Source organism: Hyperolius riggenbachi, chromosome 1 (assembly GCF_040937935.1).
Source record: "Hyperolius riggenbachi isolate aHypRig1 chromosome 1, aHypRig1.pri, whole genome shotgun sequence".
NCBI classification, from domain to species: domain Eukaryota; kingdom Metazoa; phylum Chordata; class Amphibia; order Anura; family Hyperoliidae; genus Hyperolius; species Hyperolius riggenbachi.
In genome coordinates, this window is record NC_090646.1 from 456,806,004 (window position 1) to 456,823,745 (window position 17,742).

General features: G+C 42.6%; 2 protein-coding genes across 4 annotated transcripts in view; one reads left to right on the forward strand and one right to left on the reverse strand.

Moving 5' to 3' along the window:
• The window catches only part of LOC137525207 (clustered mitochondria protein homolog), a 139,219-nt gene extending 129,196 nt beyond the window's left edge, over positions 1-10,023 (forward strand). The window contains exons 28-30 of the mRNA XM_068246198.1: positions 4,913-5,047; positions 6,162-6,235; positions 6,318-10,023. Coding sequence (XP_068102299.1) covers positions 4,913-5,047; positions 6,162-6,235; positions 6,318-7,947 — 1,839 coding nt within the window. The 3' untranslated portion in view covers positions 7,948-10,023. The remainder of the gene's footprint in view (positions 1-4,912; positions 5,048-6,161; positions 6,236-6,317) is intronic.
• Positions 10,024-14,623: 4,600 nt separating this feature from the next.
• The window catches only part of SRRD (SRR1 domain containing), a 34,010-nt gene continuing 30,891 nt past the window's right edge, over positions 14,624-17,742 (reverse strand). For all 3 annotated transcript variants that reach the window (XM_068238859.1, XM_068238877.1, XM_068238868.1), the window contains one exon: positions 14,624-16,177. In XM_068238859.1, coding sequence (XP_068094960.1) covers positions 15,986-16,177 — 192 coding nt within the window. In that variant the 3' untranslated portion in view covers positions 14,624-15,985. The remainder of the gene's footprint in view (positions 16,178-17,742) is intronic.

Genomic DNA, 17,742 nt, shown 5'->3' on the forward strand with positions numbered 1-17,742 from the left:
GCAGACTTAATACATGCATTCAATACTAATTCACTTTTTGCACTGTAAAATTGACAAAATGAACTTGAATCATTCTTCCATTCATTGACCAGAGCTTCCATCTCTCCTTTCTCAAATGGAGGATTCCAAGCATACTTAACAGGCAGATCACAGTTTGCAAATGTGGTTATGGCAGAAACATGCATTGGAATATTTAGCAGGCGATTGGCAGATTTCTTATTCCTAAGGATCTCCAATACCTGTAGCAAGTGTTGGACTGTAGTGTATGCAAATTTTTCTTGCTGCACGAATAGATTGATTTGTTCAATACTCTGTAATATATCCTCATAATCATACTCAGATAATTCTTTTAAACAAAAATCTTTATTTTCCCTAGCCAGTGATGAAAGTTCATTAGTAGTTTCATAAGTCCATTTAACTCCCCTGAAAGACAATTGCATTTCATTATCTGTTAATGGCAGAATCTCATTGGAAAGGCAATGGATCTATGCGCAACCAATTGTTAATGGCAGAATCTCAGAGGAAAAGGCAATGGATCTATGCGCAACCAATTGTGAATTACAAAAGCTATAAATTGCAAAGGACTTTGTCTAAACTGAGTGTGATCTAAGACATCGATTGCCCAATCAAAAAGTTTGCCCTTAAAAAGAGCACAAACGATCCAATCAGACCAGGTAGAAATTGCAGAAGCCCGAAAGTCGGGATTGGCCAGAACTTTAACCAATTCTGATATAAATTTGTCTGTAAGTTCAGGACCAAGCTTTTCAATTTTTTTAAAGGAGCAGGACCCCTGACAAACAGTGTCATAATTTCTGGAAATCCCCCCCACAATAGGGATTGGTAATGGGGTTTTCATAATGTAAGGCTTGGTGGTGTATTCTCCACAGTCAGCATGCAACGCATGAGCTGACGTGGAGGAGGTACACACACTAGCACAGGGAAACAGGCTATCCCTAGTATAGTGGAGGGGAGGACTGACTCCAAAAGGAGATTGTGGCGCACAGAGCCGGTGCAGATCCGACAGCCACAAACAATGCTTTCGCTATAACGTCTCAGCGCAAAGTAGCGCTGAGCGCATAAACCAGAACTGAGGAGATCAGGACAGGTAGACAGAATGAACGCTTGCTAGCTAGCCGCTACTCAGTGACAGCAAGCGTCCACAACAAGACAGACTGGAATGAGGCAGCCAATGCGTAGCGGCGATGGCGTGCCTCACAAAGACAGGACAGGATAGTCAGGAAATAGCAGGATCAAGATAGATGAACGTAACAGATAAATATACAAGAAGTATGATTTCCTAGCGTATTACAATTACAGCTATCAATGAAACTATTTGTAACGTCTGACTAACATATGTATATATCGGCAATGAACCGATATATGACATAAGCAGGAACACTGACTTAGGACTGGAACGATACAGGGAACAGGACTCAGAAGGATTCGCTATCTCTTCGCAGAGATGAATGCAATCCACAAACGGTAACAGGACAGGATTCAGAAGGATTCGTTATCTCCTCGCAGAGATGAACGCAATCCACCAACAGGACCAGGAACAGGATAACTAGCTCAGCACGGGTGATCACGATACGCGCAACCACCAAAACGTGCTGGAACTGACAAACTGAACACAGGATATAAACAGTTCGTGTACGTATATATCAGCGTCACTGATGTATCAACGTAACACGAATACAAGGAAAATAATAAACGTGCTGGTATGCATATATATGGGCAATGAACCATATGATGCAAAACCAGCAAAGTATCTTTAGAACAAGAAACACGATCGGGGGCTGAAGCAACAGCAAGACAGGCTTAAACTGAAGCTATGAAAACCCGAGGAGTCCTGCAGGAAGCAGATCTTTATACTGAGGTCATCCAATGGGAGCAGACATGCAGATTCCCACACAGGTGAATGATAATCAGTCACAAGCTGACAGCAGGGAAAGGCAGACAAAGCTATGCAGCTTGCATGGAAAGAGATCAGAACTGCCTGAGCTGCAGCACTACTACTTCCAGCAATACCTGCTGCAGCAGCGATCATGACAGTCCATTATTAATAGACTCCACCTTGAATACTGTAGAAATAAATACAATTGATATTTTACTAAGATTCCTTGCAGTTAGGAGAAGGAATGTTGCTGTCCCTTGCTGCCTGCCGTAAGTACAGGTGAAGCTCGAAAAATTTGAATGTCGTGCAAAAGTCCGTTTATTTCAGTAGTTCAGCCTAAAAGGTGAAGCTATTATATAAAATAGGAATCCTTTGCAGGTGTTTTGGATTAATTATCTGATTAGAGCCTTGCACTTTGAGCCTAGAATATTGAACATTTTTACAATCTTCCAATAGTCTGAGATTCTGTTTTGGGGGTTTTCATTGGCTTTAAGCCATAATCATCAAAATGATAACAAATAAAGGCTTGAAATATCTTGCTTTCCATGTAATGAGTCTATTTATTGTATTATTTTCACCTTTTAAGTTAAATTACTGAAATAAATGGACTTTTGCACAATATTCTAATTTTTCGAGTAAATGTAATGTTGGTGGCTACAGCTACTAGGCTAGGTCCACACTGCACCACAGCCACAACATAGTCACAGACGATTTTGGCTCTAAAGTGAACCTAGCCTTAGGGCCCGTTTCCACTATAGCGTTACGAAATCGCCGGCGAATCACCGCAGGCAAATCGCATGCGGGTGCGATTCCGCATGCGTTTTTTGCCGCGATTTCGCATAGGTAAGGCTGTATGCGATTTTAACCATGTCACTGCCTGTGTGAATTAACATGGGTACCTATGCGAAATCGCATGCGAAATCGCGGCAAAAAACGCATGGGGAAAACGCATGCGATTTCCCTATTAAATACATTGCGTGCGATTCGCCTGCATTCCACACACAGGCGAATTCTGAGGCCCCTACCCTGCAGATTTTTTCTGCACAGAAAAACGTGCGGGGAAACGCACAAGTGGAAACAGTCCCATCCACTTGTACTGACTGTGCGAATCCGCATGCGTTGCCCGCATGCGGATTCGCGATAGTGGAAACGGGCCCTTAGTCTCTGTGGTCATAAGCCATATCTTCACCAAAGGTATTAAAAGTTGCTATAGTGATACAGTGGCTAATTCCTAACAATGGTTGACATGGGACTGTGATAAATCTTAAACATGCATGTCTTAGGGCTCTTTCACATTAGGGCAGATTTTCTGCGTTTCAACGCAAAGGATAAAGTTTGCGTTACCCAAGGTGAAATGAAAGTCCATAGACTTTCATTTTAGCTTTCACATATAACGCAGCCTTTTTGTGCGTTGCGTTCCACTGCACCCAGGCGCAGTTTTTTGGCCAACGCTAGCTTTATGCGTTACAATGTTAGTCAATGTAAAACGCACACTATGCGCGTTTTTAATCCGTTAACGCAGGCAATCAGTCCCAGAATGCAACAGAGGAACAATGTAGAAAGTTGAAAACTAAAAGAAAAAAAAATTACCTGCGTTTTTCTATGTGCAGTAACGCATTGAAAACGGATTAAAAACGCACACTCACTGCAGTGCAACGCATATCAAAACGCAGTAAAAGGCATACAACAAAACGTATGCTTTGAGGGCTCTTTCACATCAGAGCTTGCGTTGGAGAACGCTCAAAGCATACGTTTTGTTGTATGCCTTTTACTGCGTTTTGATATGCGTTGCACTGCAGTGAGTGTGCGTTTTTAATCCGTTTTCAATGCGTTACTGCACATAGAAAAACGCAGGTAATTTTTTTTTCTTTTAGTTTTCAACTTTCTACATTGTTCCTCTGTTGCATTCTGGGACTGATTGCCTGCGTTAACGGATTAAAAACGCGCATAGTGTGCGTTTTACATTGACTAACATTGTAACGCATAAAGCTAGCGTTGGCCAAAAAACTGCGCCTGGGTGCAGTGGAACGCAACGCACAAAAAGGCTGCGTTATATGTGAAAGCTAAAATGAAAGTCTATGGACTTTCATTTCACCTTGGGTAACGCAAACTTTATCCTTTGCGTTGAAACGCAGAAAATCTGCCCTAATGTGAAAGAGCCCTGAGCGTTCTCCAACGCAAGCTCTGATGTGAAAGAGCCCTAAGGAGTGGTACATCCTAAGTATTCTCATTAAAGGAATACTATCGATTTACATATTTTTTTCAATTGACACAGGAATTGTTTGGGAAGTGCTGCTCAGTACTGGTGTGTACATTTTAGTAGCAACTTCTTTGTTTACTGTTATAAATATACATTCAAAGTTTACTGACGCCAAAACTGACGGCTGACTGAGCCATGAGGAGAGGGGAAATTCCCCTCACACTTGATCAGTTAATTCTGTGTAACTCTGGGTGTGACAGAGAGAGAGCTCCCAACAGCTGCAGCTCCTGTGTCCTGTGTTTCTGACTGAAGTGTCTGAAGAGAGCAGAGGAAATGTAACTAATTGTCACAGCTTTTCATACTGTTTTTGCTTTCAGAGTTTGATATGTTTGATATTTGCTTTCTGTAGTCTGATATGCAACTCTGGCTGTGCATTGAAGCAGACACCCCTTCTGCAATTGATTTGTCCCAATATAGCTAAATCCTACCCTCAATAAATTACAGCTTTTGCCTCTGATATTTAACATGAAAAGTAGGAAAATGTTTACACAGCTACTTAGACATTATTTGCACACTGTCATTTTAGAACACTTGGGTATCGATAGTATTCCTATTCCTAACTTTTTTTGCAGCGCCTGGGGCTTATTTCATAAGAGCTTATTTCATAAGAGCATCTTGTAAGTGCTCTTATACTATAAACTATAGGTATCTGTTTACATTACACTTTACCATGTTGGGTGTTTTATACATTTATCCCTTGACAAGCTGTAGAGATAATCAATTAATGACTGCATGCCTTTTTTTGTTATTACTTTTAGCTTGGGGATTGTCATGAACGGACAAGAGAGAGTTCGGCTTACTTAAAACATGTTACACAACAAGCTGTGAATCTACAAAGAACCATGAACGAGATCTACAAAAGTGGATCAATTGCCACCTTGCCTCATGTTCAGGTAACTATGCCTATCTTGTAGATATAAAAGTGGAACACTTGCCAGCTTACCTCATGTTCAGGTAATCATGCCAATCTTGTAGACTGGGCTTCCTTTGTTTGGAGTTGTATTCAAAAAAACTTTCTGCTGATAGATGTTATGCCTGGTACACACCATGCAATTTCCCGTCAGATAGCAGGTATTCCTAAAGAAGCTTTTATTATTTTGACAAAAAGTACACTATATTGCTGGAAGTATTGGGATGCCAGCCTTTACACACCTGGCCACACTCTGCACTCCATTTTATCCCAAATTTGTTCTGTTAGGTTGAGGTCAGGGCCCTGTGTAAGTCAGTCATGTTCCTCCACACCAAACTTGCTCATCCATGTCTTTATGGACCTTGCTTTGTGCACTGGTGCACAGTCGTGTTGGAACAGGAAGGAGCCATTCCCGAACTATTTTCACAAAGTTGAGAGCATGACATTTTTTTAAATGTCTAGGATATCTTGGTGCATTCATAGTTTCTTTCACTGAAAATAAGGGGCTAAGTCCATCTCCTGAAAACTAACCCAGAACATAATACCCCAGCCACTTTCTGCAGAAAGTTAGCAACTTCTGGATAATGTGCACCTCAGTGTGCACTGACCTTGCTCTGATTTTACATAACTTACCACTTTGTACTGCTGTTCCTAATTAGTTCCACTTTGTTAAACTGTAATACCACTAACAGTTGACCGAGGAATATTTAGTAGTGGGGAAATATCACGAATGGGCTTATTACACAAGCGGCATCCTAATACTTACCATGCAGTAATTCACTGAACTCCTGTGAACCATTCTTTCACACACGTGTGTGGTCTACATGCCTGGATGATTTTGTAATCCATGGCTATGGAAGTGATTGGAACAGCTGAGTTCAATGATTTGGAGGGCTGTTCCAAAATTTTAGCCAATATAGTGTATGTTTTTGCATCTTCTCCACAACAACTAACATATTGGACCTCAACTTGCTTTTGCTTGACCAGGTAAAAAGTTATTAATTACTGCATTATATAGTATTGAAATTGATGATTCTGTAAAAGGCAATATTTATACATCATGTATTAACATATCATATCTTGTCATCTTTATGCAGATTATTCCTCCGGGCATTGAGACTTTATTAGAGCAGCTGAACCTTCTTAATGGCATTTTACGGATAAGTCCCAGGTAATAAAATGATTTAAAATTTGTAATAATAAAAATAGTTTAGCAAAAAATCTTTACTCACTTTTTGTTTACTATCTTGCAGTGTTCAAGAACTTAATGACAACAATCATATTCAAAATGAAAAGCAAAATTCTATAGATCGTACAGAAGAACAGATACAACAAATGTTAGGGAGTATAGCAGGTGGACAGCCCAAAGATGCTGATGACAAAAAGGATGGTGGCGAAAATTCTAAAGGAAGTGATGACAAGAAAGATGGTGATGGCGAGCAATCTAAAGATGCTGGTAAAAAGGAGGATGGTGGTGGTGAGCAGTCAAAAGATAGTGATGATAAAAAGGATGACAGTGGTGAACAAGCAAAAGATGGTGATGACAAAAAAGATAGTGGTGGTGACCAGTCCAGAGACAGGGATGACAAAAAGGATGGCAGCGGTGACCAGTCAAGAGATGGTGATGACAAAAAGGATGGCGATGACGAACAGTCAAAAGATGATGATGATAAAAAAGATGATGATGAGCAGACCAAAGATGGCAATGATGAAAAGGATGATGAAGAACAGTCCAAAGACAGTGATAACAAAAAGGAAGGAGAGAATGAGCAGTCTGCAGATGGTGAGCAAAAAGAAGGAGACGGTGAGCAATCTGCAGATGGTGAGCAAAAAGGAGACAGTGAGCAGTCTGCAGATGGTGAGCAAAAAGGAGACAGTGAGCAGTCTGCAGATGGTGAGCAAAAAGGAGACAGTGAGCAGTCTGCAGATGGTGAGCAAAAAGGAGACAGAGAGCAGTCTGCAGATGGTGAGCAAAAAGGAGACAGTGAGCAGTCTGCAGATGGTGAGCAAAAAGGAGACAGTGAGCAGTCTGCAGATGGTGAGCAAAAAGGAGAAAGTGAGCAGTCCGCAGATGGTGAGCAAAAAGGAGACAATGAACAGTCCATAGGTGGTGAGCAAAAAGAAGGAGGAAATGAACAGTCTGCAGATGTTGAGCAAAAAGGAGACAATGAACAGTCCACAGGAGGTGAGCAAAAAGGAGACAATGAACAGTCCACAGGTAGTGAGCAAAAAGGAGACAATGAACAGTCCACAGGTGGTGAGCAAAAAGGAGACAATCAGCAGTCCACAGGAAGTGAACAAAAAGAAGGTGAACAGCCCACAGATGGAGTGGAGGTAAAGGAAGAAGCTGAGGAGCAGACCAAAGAAGATATACAGGAAGGAGGAGAGGAACAGCCTAAAGTTGATAGCGAGAAAGAGGAGGTAGGTGAGACAAAAGCTGAAGATGCAGGGGAGGCAAAAGAAGGCAGTGAAGAACAGCCTAAAGATGATGATAAGGAAAAAATAGATGATAAGCAGGCCACAAATGAAAAGGAAATAGGCAAGGAGCAGACTACAAATGAGGAGCAAAAAAATGATGTTGAACAATCTGAAGATGTAGACAAAACACAGGAAGGAAGTGAGGAGCAGTCTAAAGAGCAAGAGGGGAAAACAGATGATGAGCAGCAAGCTGTAGAGGTAGGAGCTGAGGAGCAGACTAAAAGTGAAGAAGTAGCTGAAGATCAGGCCAAAGTTACAGAAGAAACTGATGTTGCTGTAGAGGAAGAACGAGACACACAAGATGGAGCTGCTGAGCAAAGCACAGGTACTAAAGAGGAAGATGTTCCATCTAATGAACAACCTTCTACAGAAGACGAAGTGCAACAGGACAACAAAGAGGAATAATGTTTGGCAAAGCATGACCAAGAAAATGGGTAGGAAAACAAAATGTGAATCCTGATCCACAGGCCCGTCCAAAATTTAGTTTAATGTCTTTTTTCCAAATATAAACTAGAGCAGTACTACTTTACTATTCTATCTTGCTTCAAATTAACTTAAGAACTCCTGTTGAGAACTATTGCATATACCTGGGTACAGCACATATTTGCACTTTAGTGTGGCAGAATAATAGGGCAAATAATGGTGGTTTTAACATTGCACAATTTAATTTCCTGAATTACAAATCCGTTTACATACTTATAGGCAATGAAACATCAGAGTAAGGAGACACACATTTCCTATACTTTTCCAATTTAATGTGATTGAACTATCTTCAGCTACTGATACTGTGATTTTAAGACTGTAGTAGGTTGTAGTATTTATTCTTTATCCATACTGGGGTTTACATTGGATGACCGGCAGTTCCGAGGAGCATTGCCAAGTACCAGCTATAGGTAGGGGAGGGCAGAGTGGCAGGAGTCCTCCCGCTAAGAGGGACACAACAGCAATCCAACAAACATAAATTATAGCAGTTTGCCTTTTCCTTAAGAAGGATCACTGCCATATGGTGGGACACCTGTCCAGGCAAAAATGTACTCTCACTTCTTTTCCCAGACACACAAGAACAAATTAAAGGAGAGATCCACAAAGGGAAGTGAAATCTCACAGCTGATTGTATTCATTGAAGATCGAAATCCCAAATGCTGTTCCTTGTGTCTTTGAGCTGTCACAGAGGCAAAGTGTGGAGAAATCTCTGCAATGGGGACTCTCATGCAGTGGGAATGCCTGTTGCGTTGTGATACCATTGCAACACAACGGTTCCATACACCGTTCCATACAGCAAAGCATACAGTGCACTGAAAGTATGTTTCATTGCCACTGTAAACATGCACATTGTCTGGTAAATGCACAGCAAGCTCTGTGTTACTCTTGACAGGACCTGCTGAACCACACCTTATGTCAGTGCTGTCCAACTTCATGGGCAGGGGGCATGGCTAGCACCAGATTTTTCGGCTGTAGGGGGCAGAGCATCAATGTCCCAGCTTCGGGGGGCAGAGCTAAGTGCAAACAAGAGGTGGACCTGTCAAAGAAGTGTTACTGACACAAAAAATTGTCCAGGCAAGCGAGTGTGACCCTCCAGTTGGAAAGCACTGCCCTATGTAAACGTACCATACAAATATCATTGCATTGCAATGTGATATTGTCCATTGGGATGGAACTCATCAAATTCAGGTCCATATGCAATTCCCATTTTCTCCTTGGTGATCTCTTTACACCTTGTTATAAAATGCCTTATAAACCACCAGCAAACAAAACAATACTCAAAATAATATTAATGGTACTTTTTCACCAACGTTTGGGTACTTTTTAAGTTGTAAAATGCTTCAATGTTATTTTAAAGAGAATATGAAAATTTTCTCCTAGGAGATAACTCAGGAGAAAAAAATAATTGCGTATGGGCCTCAGTGTGAAAGGACCATAAGGGTTTTACCCTCCCCCTTTGTTCAAAACTAACCATAAAAAAACACTGCTTAGCTCTCTGTGGAGCAGCCTGTTTTGCTCCATGGAGAGAGTAGGCAGAGCAGGAGTGAGCTCTGGCATGAAATAACAGTAACATGGTTTTCAACATATCCAGCCAGCAATGACCAGTCTGCGGAAGTCAGGGGACGCCTCTTGCATTGGAAAAGTACCTTTGTTTTGCATGTGATAAACACTATTGGAATATTATTCAGCATAGTGATTATTCAGTGCTAGTAGATTCACCATGAATTGCATTGTGTTTGACAAATATGTGCTGCGGCAGACATGACTAGAGATGAGATGCTAATAGTTCTAGCTTGCACGCAGGCTGGTTTTCAAGAGATTTTTTTTTTTTTTAAATATTACAGCCTCTGCCCAGTGAGACCTGTACACAGAGTTAATGCAAATGGTTTGCAGCTTGGAATTGGGCCAATCAAGTGCACTTCCTGAAGATCTCTATTGGCCCAACACTATGTTGCATACAGTTTGCATTAAAGAAAATCTGTAAGTAAAAAAAAAAAACCCTCTTGGGGATACTTGCCTCTGGATCCTAATGAGTCTTCCCCCGTCCTCCTCCATCCCGGCGATCCAGCGCTGGAAGGCCTCGAACACCGGAGAGGTAAAATATTTACCTACTACGATCCAGCTCCGACGCAGTAGCAGGTTTCCAATTGGGTTCAAGCAGAAATAGCTGATCGGGTCAGCTCTATTGTAGAGGGCTCAGCTGTTTCCATCTGAGCTCGATCGGAAAACTGTTACTGCGCCAGAGCCAGGGAAGGAAAATATTGCAGGCGCTACTGCCCTGGAGCCACAGCTGACATCCTTGTTGGCTGAGGTTATGGGGGCTTCCAGCGCTGAATAGCCGGGACGGAGGAGGAAGCCTCATTAGAATCCAGAGGCTTCCTCCTCCCAAGGTAAGTATCCCCCAGAGGGTTTACTTTTCTAAGTTTACCATAACTTTAAATCTGCATGCATACAAGATGGAACAGTTCGATTCTCAGTGACTATCTCTATTGATATTTCAGATATACAAAATAAGCTATTAATTTCAATTGTTTTGTCTTTTGTACAAAAATAAAACAGTACAACTATTTGAAGTAAAAAACAAAACTGCTGTTTCAACAATTCTAGAAACAAATGTAACCTAAAGCGAGGGATATGGTGGCTGAATCACAAATCTGAAACAAAGCATGTGGCTAATCCAGTCGGACTTCAGTCAGAGCACCTGATCTGCATGCTTAAAGCAAACCTGAGACACGGGGACTATAAAAAAAATGTATGCATACCTGGGGCTTCCTCGCAGAACACTCCCGGCCAAAGGACCGCGATGGATCATGCACAGCCGGACTGCGCCTACGCCGACTGGGTGACTTACCAGGGCCAGTTGCAGAGGCTGCTGAAGGCAGCGGCAAGGGAGCGATAAGGCCGGAGGGGGCTGGAGGAAGCCCCAGGGCAACATAAATGATTTATGTCCCCAGTCTCAGGTAAATTTTAAGCAGCGACTTCGTTCACACTATGTACTGCTCGGTCGGTTTTGCACATAAGACTTTTGCACTACCGGTCAACGTACAGCTGTGTGTTCCTGCGCATTGCGATGTAATGCATCTGGAAACATTTTATCACATGAAACACGGTTTTTGCAACGGGTTCTATTAGGTTTGCGGCCGCCTACGTCTGCGCTTCCAATGCACCACATACAAATTCCATGCTTTGGCAATGCATATACAAAATCACATTCATGCATGTGTTCTGTAGCGTGAATGAGCCCTTTGAGGCAGAGTCTGAGCAGGACTGCCAGGCAATTTGCTTTGTTTAAAGGCCAAAGCCTTATTTTTGACCATGCTATCATTTTATGACTGATCAATAAAGAGCTAATTTTTACTTTTCTACTTCTGGTGGTGCCAGCCTCCTTTCTACATTTGGCTTTGTTTAAAGGGAAATTAATGTCAGCCTCCATATCCCTCTCTTTAAATATGCTTTAATGAATTTATTTATAAAGCTCCAGCATGTTACGCCTTAGGGCCCATTCACACTCAAGTGGGAATCACGCGAATCCTGCTAATCACAAAACTCTAGCGTTTAAAAACACTTATGCTATTGTAGCCTATGGCAGTGCTCTCACTGTGCGTTTTGTGATTATCGCTATTCGCAAATGTGTTACCTGCAGCGTTTTGCCGGCGATTCTGGAGCTATCGCAATTAGCATGTATAGAACCGCTAATCGCTAGTGCTCCAAAAACGCAAATTTGTCCAGTGATTTTTTTTTCTACGTTAAATCGTGGAACAATCACATGCAGAAAAACACTAGCGCTTAGCAATTTTAGGTGTGAATGAGCCTTTACTGTATAATAAATAAGGGATGACAATCGCAAACTTTCAGTAGTATAAACAAAATATCACCATAGTTACACTATAACTGTGCAATAGAATAATGTATTGTGTATATGAACAATTGAGATCATCAGTGCTCACAAAAATTAACTCATGCATAAAAGGTGGAACCACCAGTACTTCTGCCAGCAGCACTGGCAAATTGTCGGTAGCCAGGACATACAGACCTCAAATGTTTACATGTCAGATCTACTGATCAGCCAAAACATTAACCGCTTCTGGACCAGCGTGGTTGAAATCTACGTTCTGATTGAGGCTCTGACAAGATGTAGATTTCAAACATTGCCGTTGCGTGGTCCTGTTGATCGCGCCGTTCTATCATCGCAATTCACTTGCACTTCCGTCTATATGACGGGAGAGCTCTGTAAGCCAGTCAGGAGCCAATTTCATTGGCTCCTGACCCTGTCATTACTGTAAGCCAATCCCGCAAGTGATTTCCCCACTTTACATTATGTTTGTCCCCCTCTCTTGACCACCAGGGAATCTATATTGGAGGCGAAGCACTAGATCACCAAGGAAGCCATATGGGGAGGGAGGGAGGGAGAAAGCACTAGACACCAGGTAACTGTATAGGGGAGGACCACTAAACACCAAAGAACTGTATAAGGAAGGGAGGACCACTAGATACCATGGAACTGTATTGAAAAGGGAGGGAGGACCACTAGACACCAGGGAAATGTATAGGGAAGGTAGGAGGTCCACCAGGCACCACAGAATTGTATGGGGGGGGGGGATTAGACACCAGGGAACTTTATAAGGGAGGTGGCCATTAGACATTGAGGTTGGCCTGTGAATTTGTCAAACTGATCAATTTCAGCCCACTTTGTATTTGAGTTTGACACTCCTGATCTAAACCCATTCACAGATGTAATTGTAAGGAGTTGATTAATGTTATTCATGTCACAGTGTTTCTAATGTTCTGGCTGATCAATGTATACAATTGTCTTTGAACATGTTCCTTGTTCTTCCACGTACAAGGTGTCTGGTCTGGCCAATACAATTTAAGTATGCATTTACTTTTTTTTTTTTTACTATTTGTTATTTGTACTTTTCTACAAAAAAATGTTTCTTTCTAAGACTTTATAATGTGCCATTAATAAACATGGTTGACTTTACTGTCTGGTTTCTGTGTTTTTATACAATACTTAAGGTGTAAACACAATTCATCTTCAGATTATGGCTGTTGAAAAGAAAAAGAACATGCAAAAATTATATCTGCAGTCATCTCTAAGAGATTAGAGCTGTCAACTATAAATACCCTGCCGCAGCGCATTTAGAATTGCATCTATTAGAACTAGAAAATGCTTAGTGTACCAGAGACGTCGCTAGCTACAGATTTGATACTTACCCGGGGCTTCCTCCCGCCCCATGAACACGTCTGAGTCCCACACTGTCCTCCCACGATCTGCCATTCAGCTGCGATCAGCCCCGGTAACTTGCTCAGTCACGTCAGTCCAGGAGGTCCACGCATGTGCAGAAGACCCAGACTGGACCTGACTGAGCAAGTTACCGGGGCTGAACGGCAGACAGCGGGAGGACGGCATGGTTACTCAGACGTGTTTATGGGGGAGGAAGCCCTGGGTATTTATTTTAGGATTTGTATCATATCAGCTGTAAGGCTAGGTCCACACTAGACACAGTTGCAGGACGGACCCTGCAGTCCGGATCAGGGGAAGTACCCACCGTACTGCAAACTGATGAAAGTGCATCAGTTTTGCATCAGTTTCCGTTCAGGTTTTTCCCTGACAGAAAGCGTCTCCATCATTAGGAAGGAGTGGGAGGATTTTTTTGGGCCAATCATAAAGCTCAGGCTATCCGTTTTAACATCCGTTTTTTGCCAGTGGAGCTGGAGATGCGTTTTCTCATTGCTTTCACTACCCCTGCGTGTATCTGTGGTCCTGATCCGTTGCGTGAAAATGCAGCAGATCCGGAGCTTCCGTTCAGGTTTTGAAAACTGATCCCCGCAAACGCAGACGGATTCGTTTTTTACTTGGGTGAGGCTGGCTGCTATTTTCAACATTAGTATCCGGGACTCCGTTTTTCATCAGGTTTGAAAAACGCAGCCACGGATACTATTCCGGACCTAGTGTGGACCAGCTCTTACAAAGAAATGTTTTTCTTTAAAGGTTATTATGCTGTTGTGTATCTTTTAGAGCAGAGAGGAGTTCTGAATTCAGACCCGCTTTAAAGAAAACCTGGGGTGAAAACCTATCCTGTTAAACTTCTGTATGGTCTTGGTCATCGTGCTACAGCACAGTTTCAGGGTGTTGGCAAGCTTCTTATAGCCTAAGCCATCTTTATTTAGAGCAACAATTCTATTTTCAAGTTCTTCAGAGAGTTCTCTACCATGAGGTACCATGTTGAACTTCCAGTGGCCAGTATGAGTTTGTGAGAGCCATTAAAACCAAATTTAACACACCTGCTTACCATTCACACCCGAGACCCCGTAACACCAAGGGCCTGTTTATATTTGTCTGTTATTCTGCACACAAATTGAGATGCAGAATTGCAGCCTATTGAAATCAATGAACTGCATCCAAGTTTGTGTGTCAGGAAAGCAATGGATGGGCAGTTGTATTTTTCCACATTATGCATGTGGATCCCCATAGGCGTGCATGATACCGCTTGAGTAGGACTGGGCAAACTCCGGCCCGCAAGCAGTAGAATTCTGGCCCGTTCATTTTTTTCCCTCAGAATTCTACATACAACACACCATAATGACAATGTGAAAATGTTTACTTTAGGTTTTGCCAATTTTTATTAAAACTGAGAAATCACATGTACATAAGACTTCACAGGCTTAGCTCGTTACTTTGTCGATGCACCTTTGGCAGCAATTACAGCCTCAAGTGTTTTTGAATATATCACAAGCTTGGCACACCTATCCTTGGCTAGATTCGCCCATTCATCTTTGCAGCAGCTCTCAAACTCCATCAGGTTGGATGGGAAGCGTCCGTGCACAACCATTTAAAAATCTCTCCAGAGATGTTAGATCGGATTCAAGTCTCACCCACTAGCTACCGTAAATATAGAGTGCAGGGAACAAGCTGTAGTGCACCAGCAAACACATTTGATTTATGTTAAGGTATTTAGTCCACCACTTAGCTTGTGTACGCTCTTTATAGTCACATATAAACCAGACTGGTATTAGAATCTGTCTTGTCCAGTTGTGGGTTTAGTTGGGCTTTCAATGCTTAACCCTTACTGAAACATGGCAGAGTCTACAACCCTCATTTTGGATAGTGATGATCATGTCTAGGAGAATTCATGGAAAAGCATGTGATCAGTTTGGTCAGGTGAGAGATATGTAAGTCTCTGATTTGCTAGCCATGATCATGTGCTAAAGTAGGATGTGATCACAGCAAATTGAGCTTTGCAAATCTATCAGCTGATCAAACAAATCACATGCTTCTCCATGAGTTCTCCTAGACATGACCATCACTAATCTTGGTGATATAAGACCAAAGCAAAAACTACTAAAAGGATGGTGAAATAGCAATCTTGCTATTGTAGTTGCTTGCATACACCCGCAGCGTGAAACTACAAAAGCTTTTTCCCTATAGGTTTATGCATGCTTCAGCAAGTGTATGATTGCCATTTTACACATTTTTGCAATCCTTATAATTTGACATCACCAAGATCAACATTTTCCTCCTAGTTTAAGCCAATAAAATCTCAGTCAGATCAATGCAACATATCAGGCAATTCTCCCATCTTGGTATAGAAACATACTGACTTCCTTGAAATGAAACTGCTTCAAAACAAAACTGCAAAAAGCAATACTGTAAAGGAGTGCTGTCCAACTTCATGGGCAACGGGTGTGTGTAGCACCGTATTTTTTAGCTGATGGGGCAGAGCATCATTGTTCTGGCTTCATGGGGCAGAGCCAAGGGCAAGCAAAAGATAAGCCTGCCAGAGTTGGGGGCTTGACACAAAGAATAGTCCGAGCAAGTAAGTGTGGTGTAATCCAACCCACGGGCCGCCAGTTGGACAGCCCTGCTGTAAAGTCTTCGTTGTTTCTTTATACTCCCAAGCTGCAGTACTGCTTTGTATGGAGGTAGGTGTGTAATGTCACAGGCAGTGTTATTGCGGTGCTATAATGTAAGATTACGGATGATCTCCAGTTCATCACAGTCTTGGTATTGAGGCTCCTCTAGTTGTTGCCATATATGGTTAGGTAAAGCTTGTAGTTTTGTTACAGGAAAGCAATGTATGGAGGTATCATTGAAGATGTCACTGTACTCTGAGGTCTCAGGAAATTGTGTTTCTTCTATAGCTTGTAAAATCTGTAGCAAATAAAAAAGATGATAAATCGTGACATGGCATTTAAAATAATGCATGCATGTATGTATGTATGCAGGTATTAGCATTCAGATAAATAATGATTTTCCGCTAGGCATTCCTTAAAGTGTACCTGAGACTTTGAATTGTGCTGTATTTATTCTCGCCTGAAGCTTCCTCCAGCCCCATGTGGTGCATGGGCTCCCTCTCCGTTCTCCCATCATCACCTCTGCTAATCTGTCTAGTTGCGCTTTTCTGTGCATATATGCCCATCGTTCTGCATGCTCCCGGCTGCAGGAGCATGACAGTGGGCTTGTGTGCGAACGAGCCGTGCATGCGCAAAGGTGCGCAACCAGTCAAATTAGCGAAGGTGACCACGGTAGAAAGGAGAGTTAGGCCACGGACCAAATGGAGCTGGAGGAAGCCCCAGGTAAGTATAAATACAGCACTATTAAAAGTCTCAGGTTTTCTTTAAGACCATTTAAAGCAAACCTGTAACAAAAAAGAAACCCTTTGGGGGATACTTACCTCGGGGGGGGGGGGGGGGGGAAGCCTCTGAATCCTAATGAGGCTTCCCACTTCCTCCTCCGTCCCTGCAATCCAGCGCTGCGACCCCCCGAACAGCGGCGAGGTAAATATTTACCTACCATGATCCAGAGCAGGCGCAGTAGCTGCTCTTCATTTGAGCTAAGGAAGAAATAGCCGAGCCCTATCATAGCCGCTCTACTGCATGGGCGCGAGTCCTTTGCGCCTGCGCAGTAGAGTGAATCCGATTGGGCTCAGCTATTTCCGCCTTAGCCTGAACAAAGAACCGCTACTGCGCCTGCACTGGATTGCGGTAGGTAAATATTCCCCCACCTGCGCAGTATTTGTCCCTTCGTCTGAGATCCCCCAGTATAAAGAGGACGTGGAAGCCTCATTGAGACCCTGAGGCTTCCCCCTCCCTAAGTAAGTATCTCCCAGAGGGAGATTTTTTTTTTGTTACAGGTGTACTTTAAGTCCCCAGGGACTAGCTCTAGCTGCAACTCAGGACCTTGGCAGCCTATACATAAACCATAAGTCACAGTGCCCCAACATGCACACATCTATTAGTAATTCATTACAGACATATAATAATTCTGATTACTAAGCACTTATAGGGCCACAGTAATATAACGGACATGGGTGGGGGCCTTCTTAGTGTCGCTTGTGCAGAATTTGGCATACACTGGTGCAGAGGAATGGGTGGATGTGCTGGGTCAGCCTGGCATATCAGACTGTTCCTGTAAGGCCTGGTGGATCACCTGCATTCAAATCAGTCCCTATGCCCCAATCTACTTCACCCTGTGTGGCGTGTCCCCACTCAGCCAAGAGATGACAAGGCCTTTAAGTGCGCAACGTATAGAGACTGATAAGCAGAAGGCAGAGGTACCACCAAACTAACACCCTGACAAGAGTAACTTAAAGGTCATAAATAGATCAGTCTCACAAACCAAGGGGTGTTTCAGAAGAGTAGTCCAAGTGCACAGCACGCCCAGCAGCTAGTATACCTAACTCTATCACGGGCAAAGACTGGGAGTCAGTAGCAGAT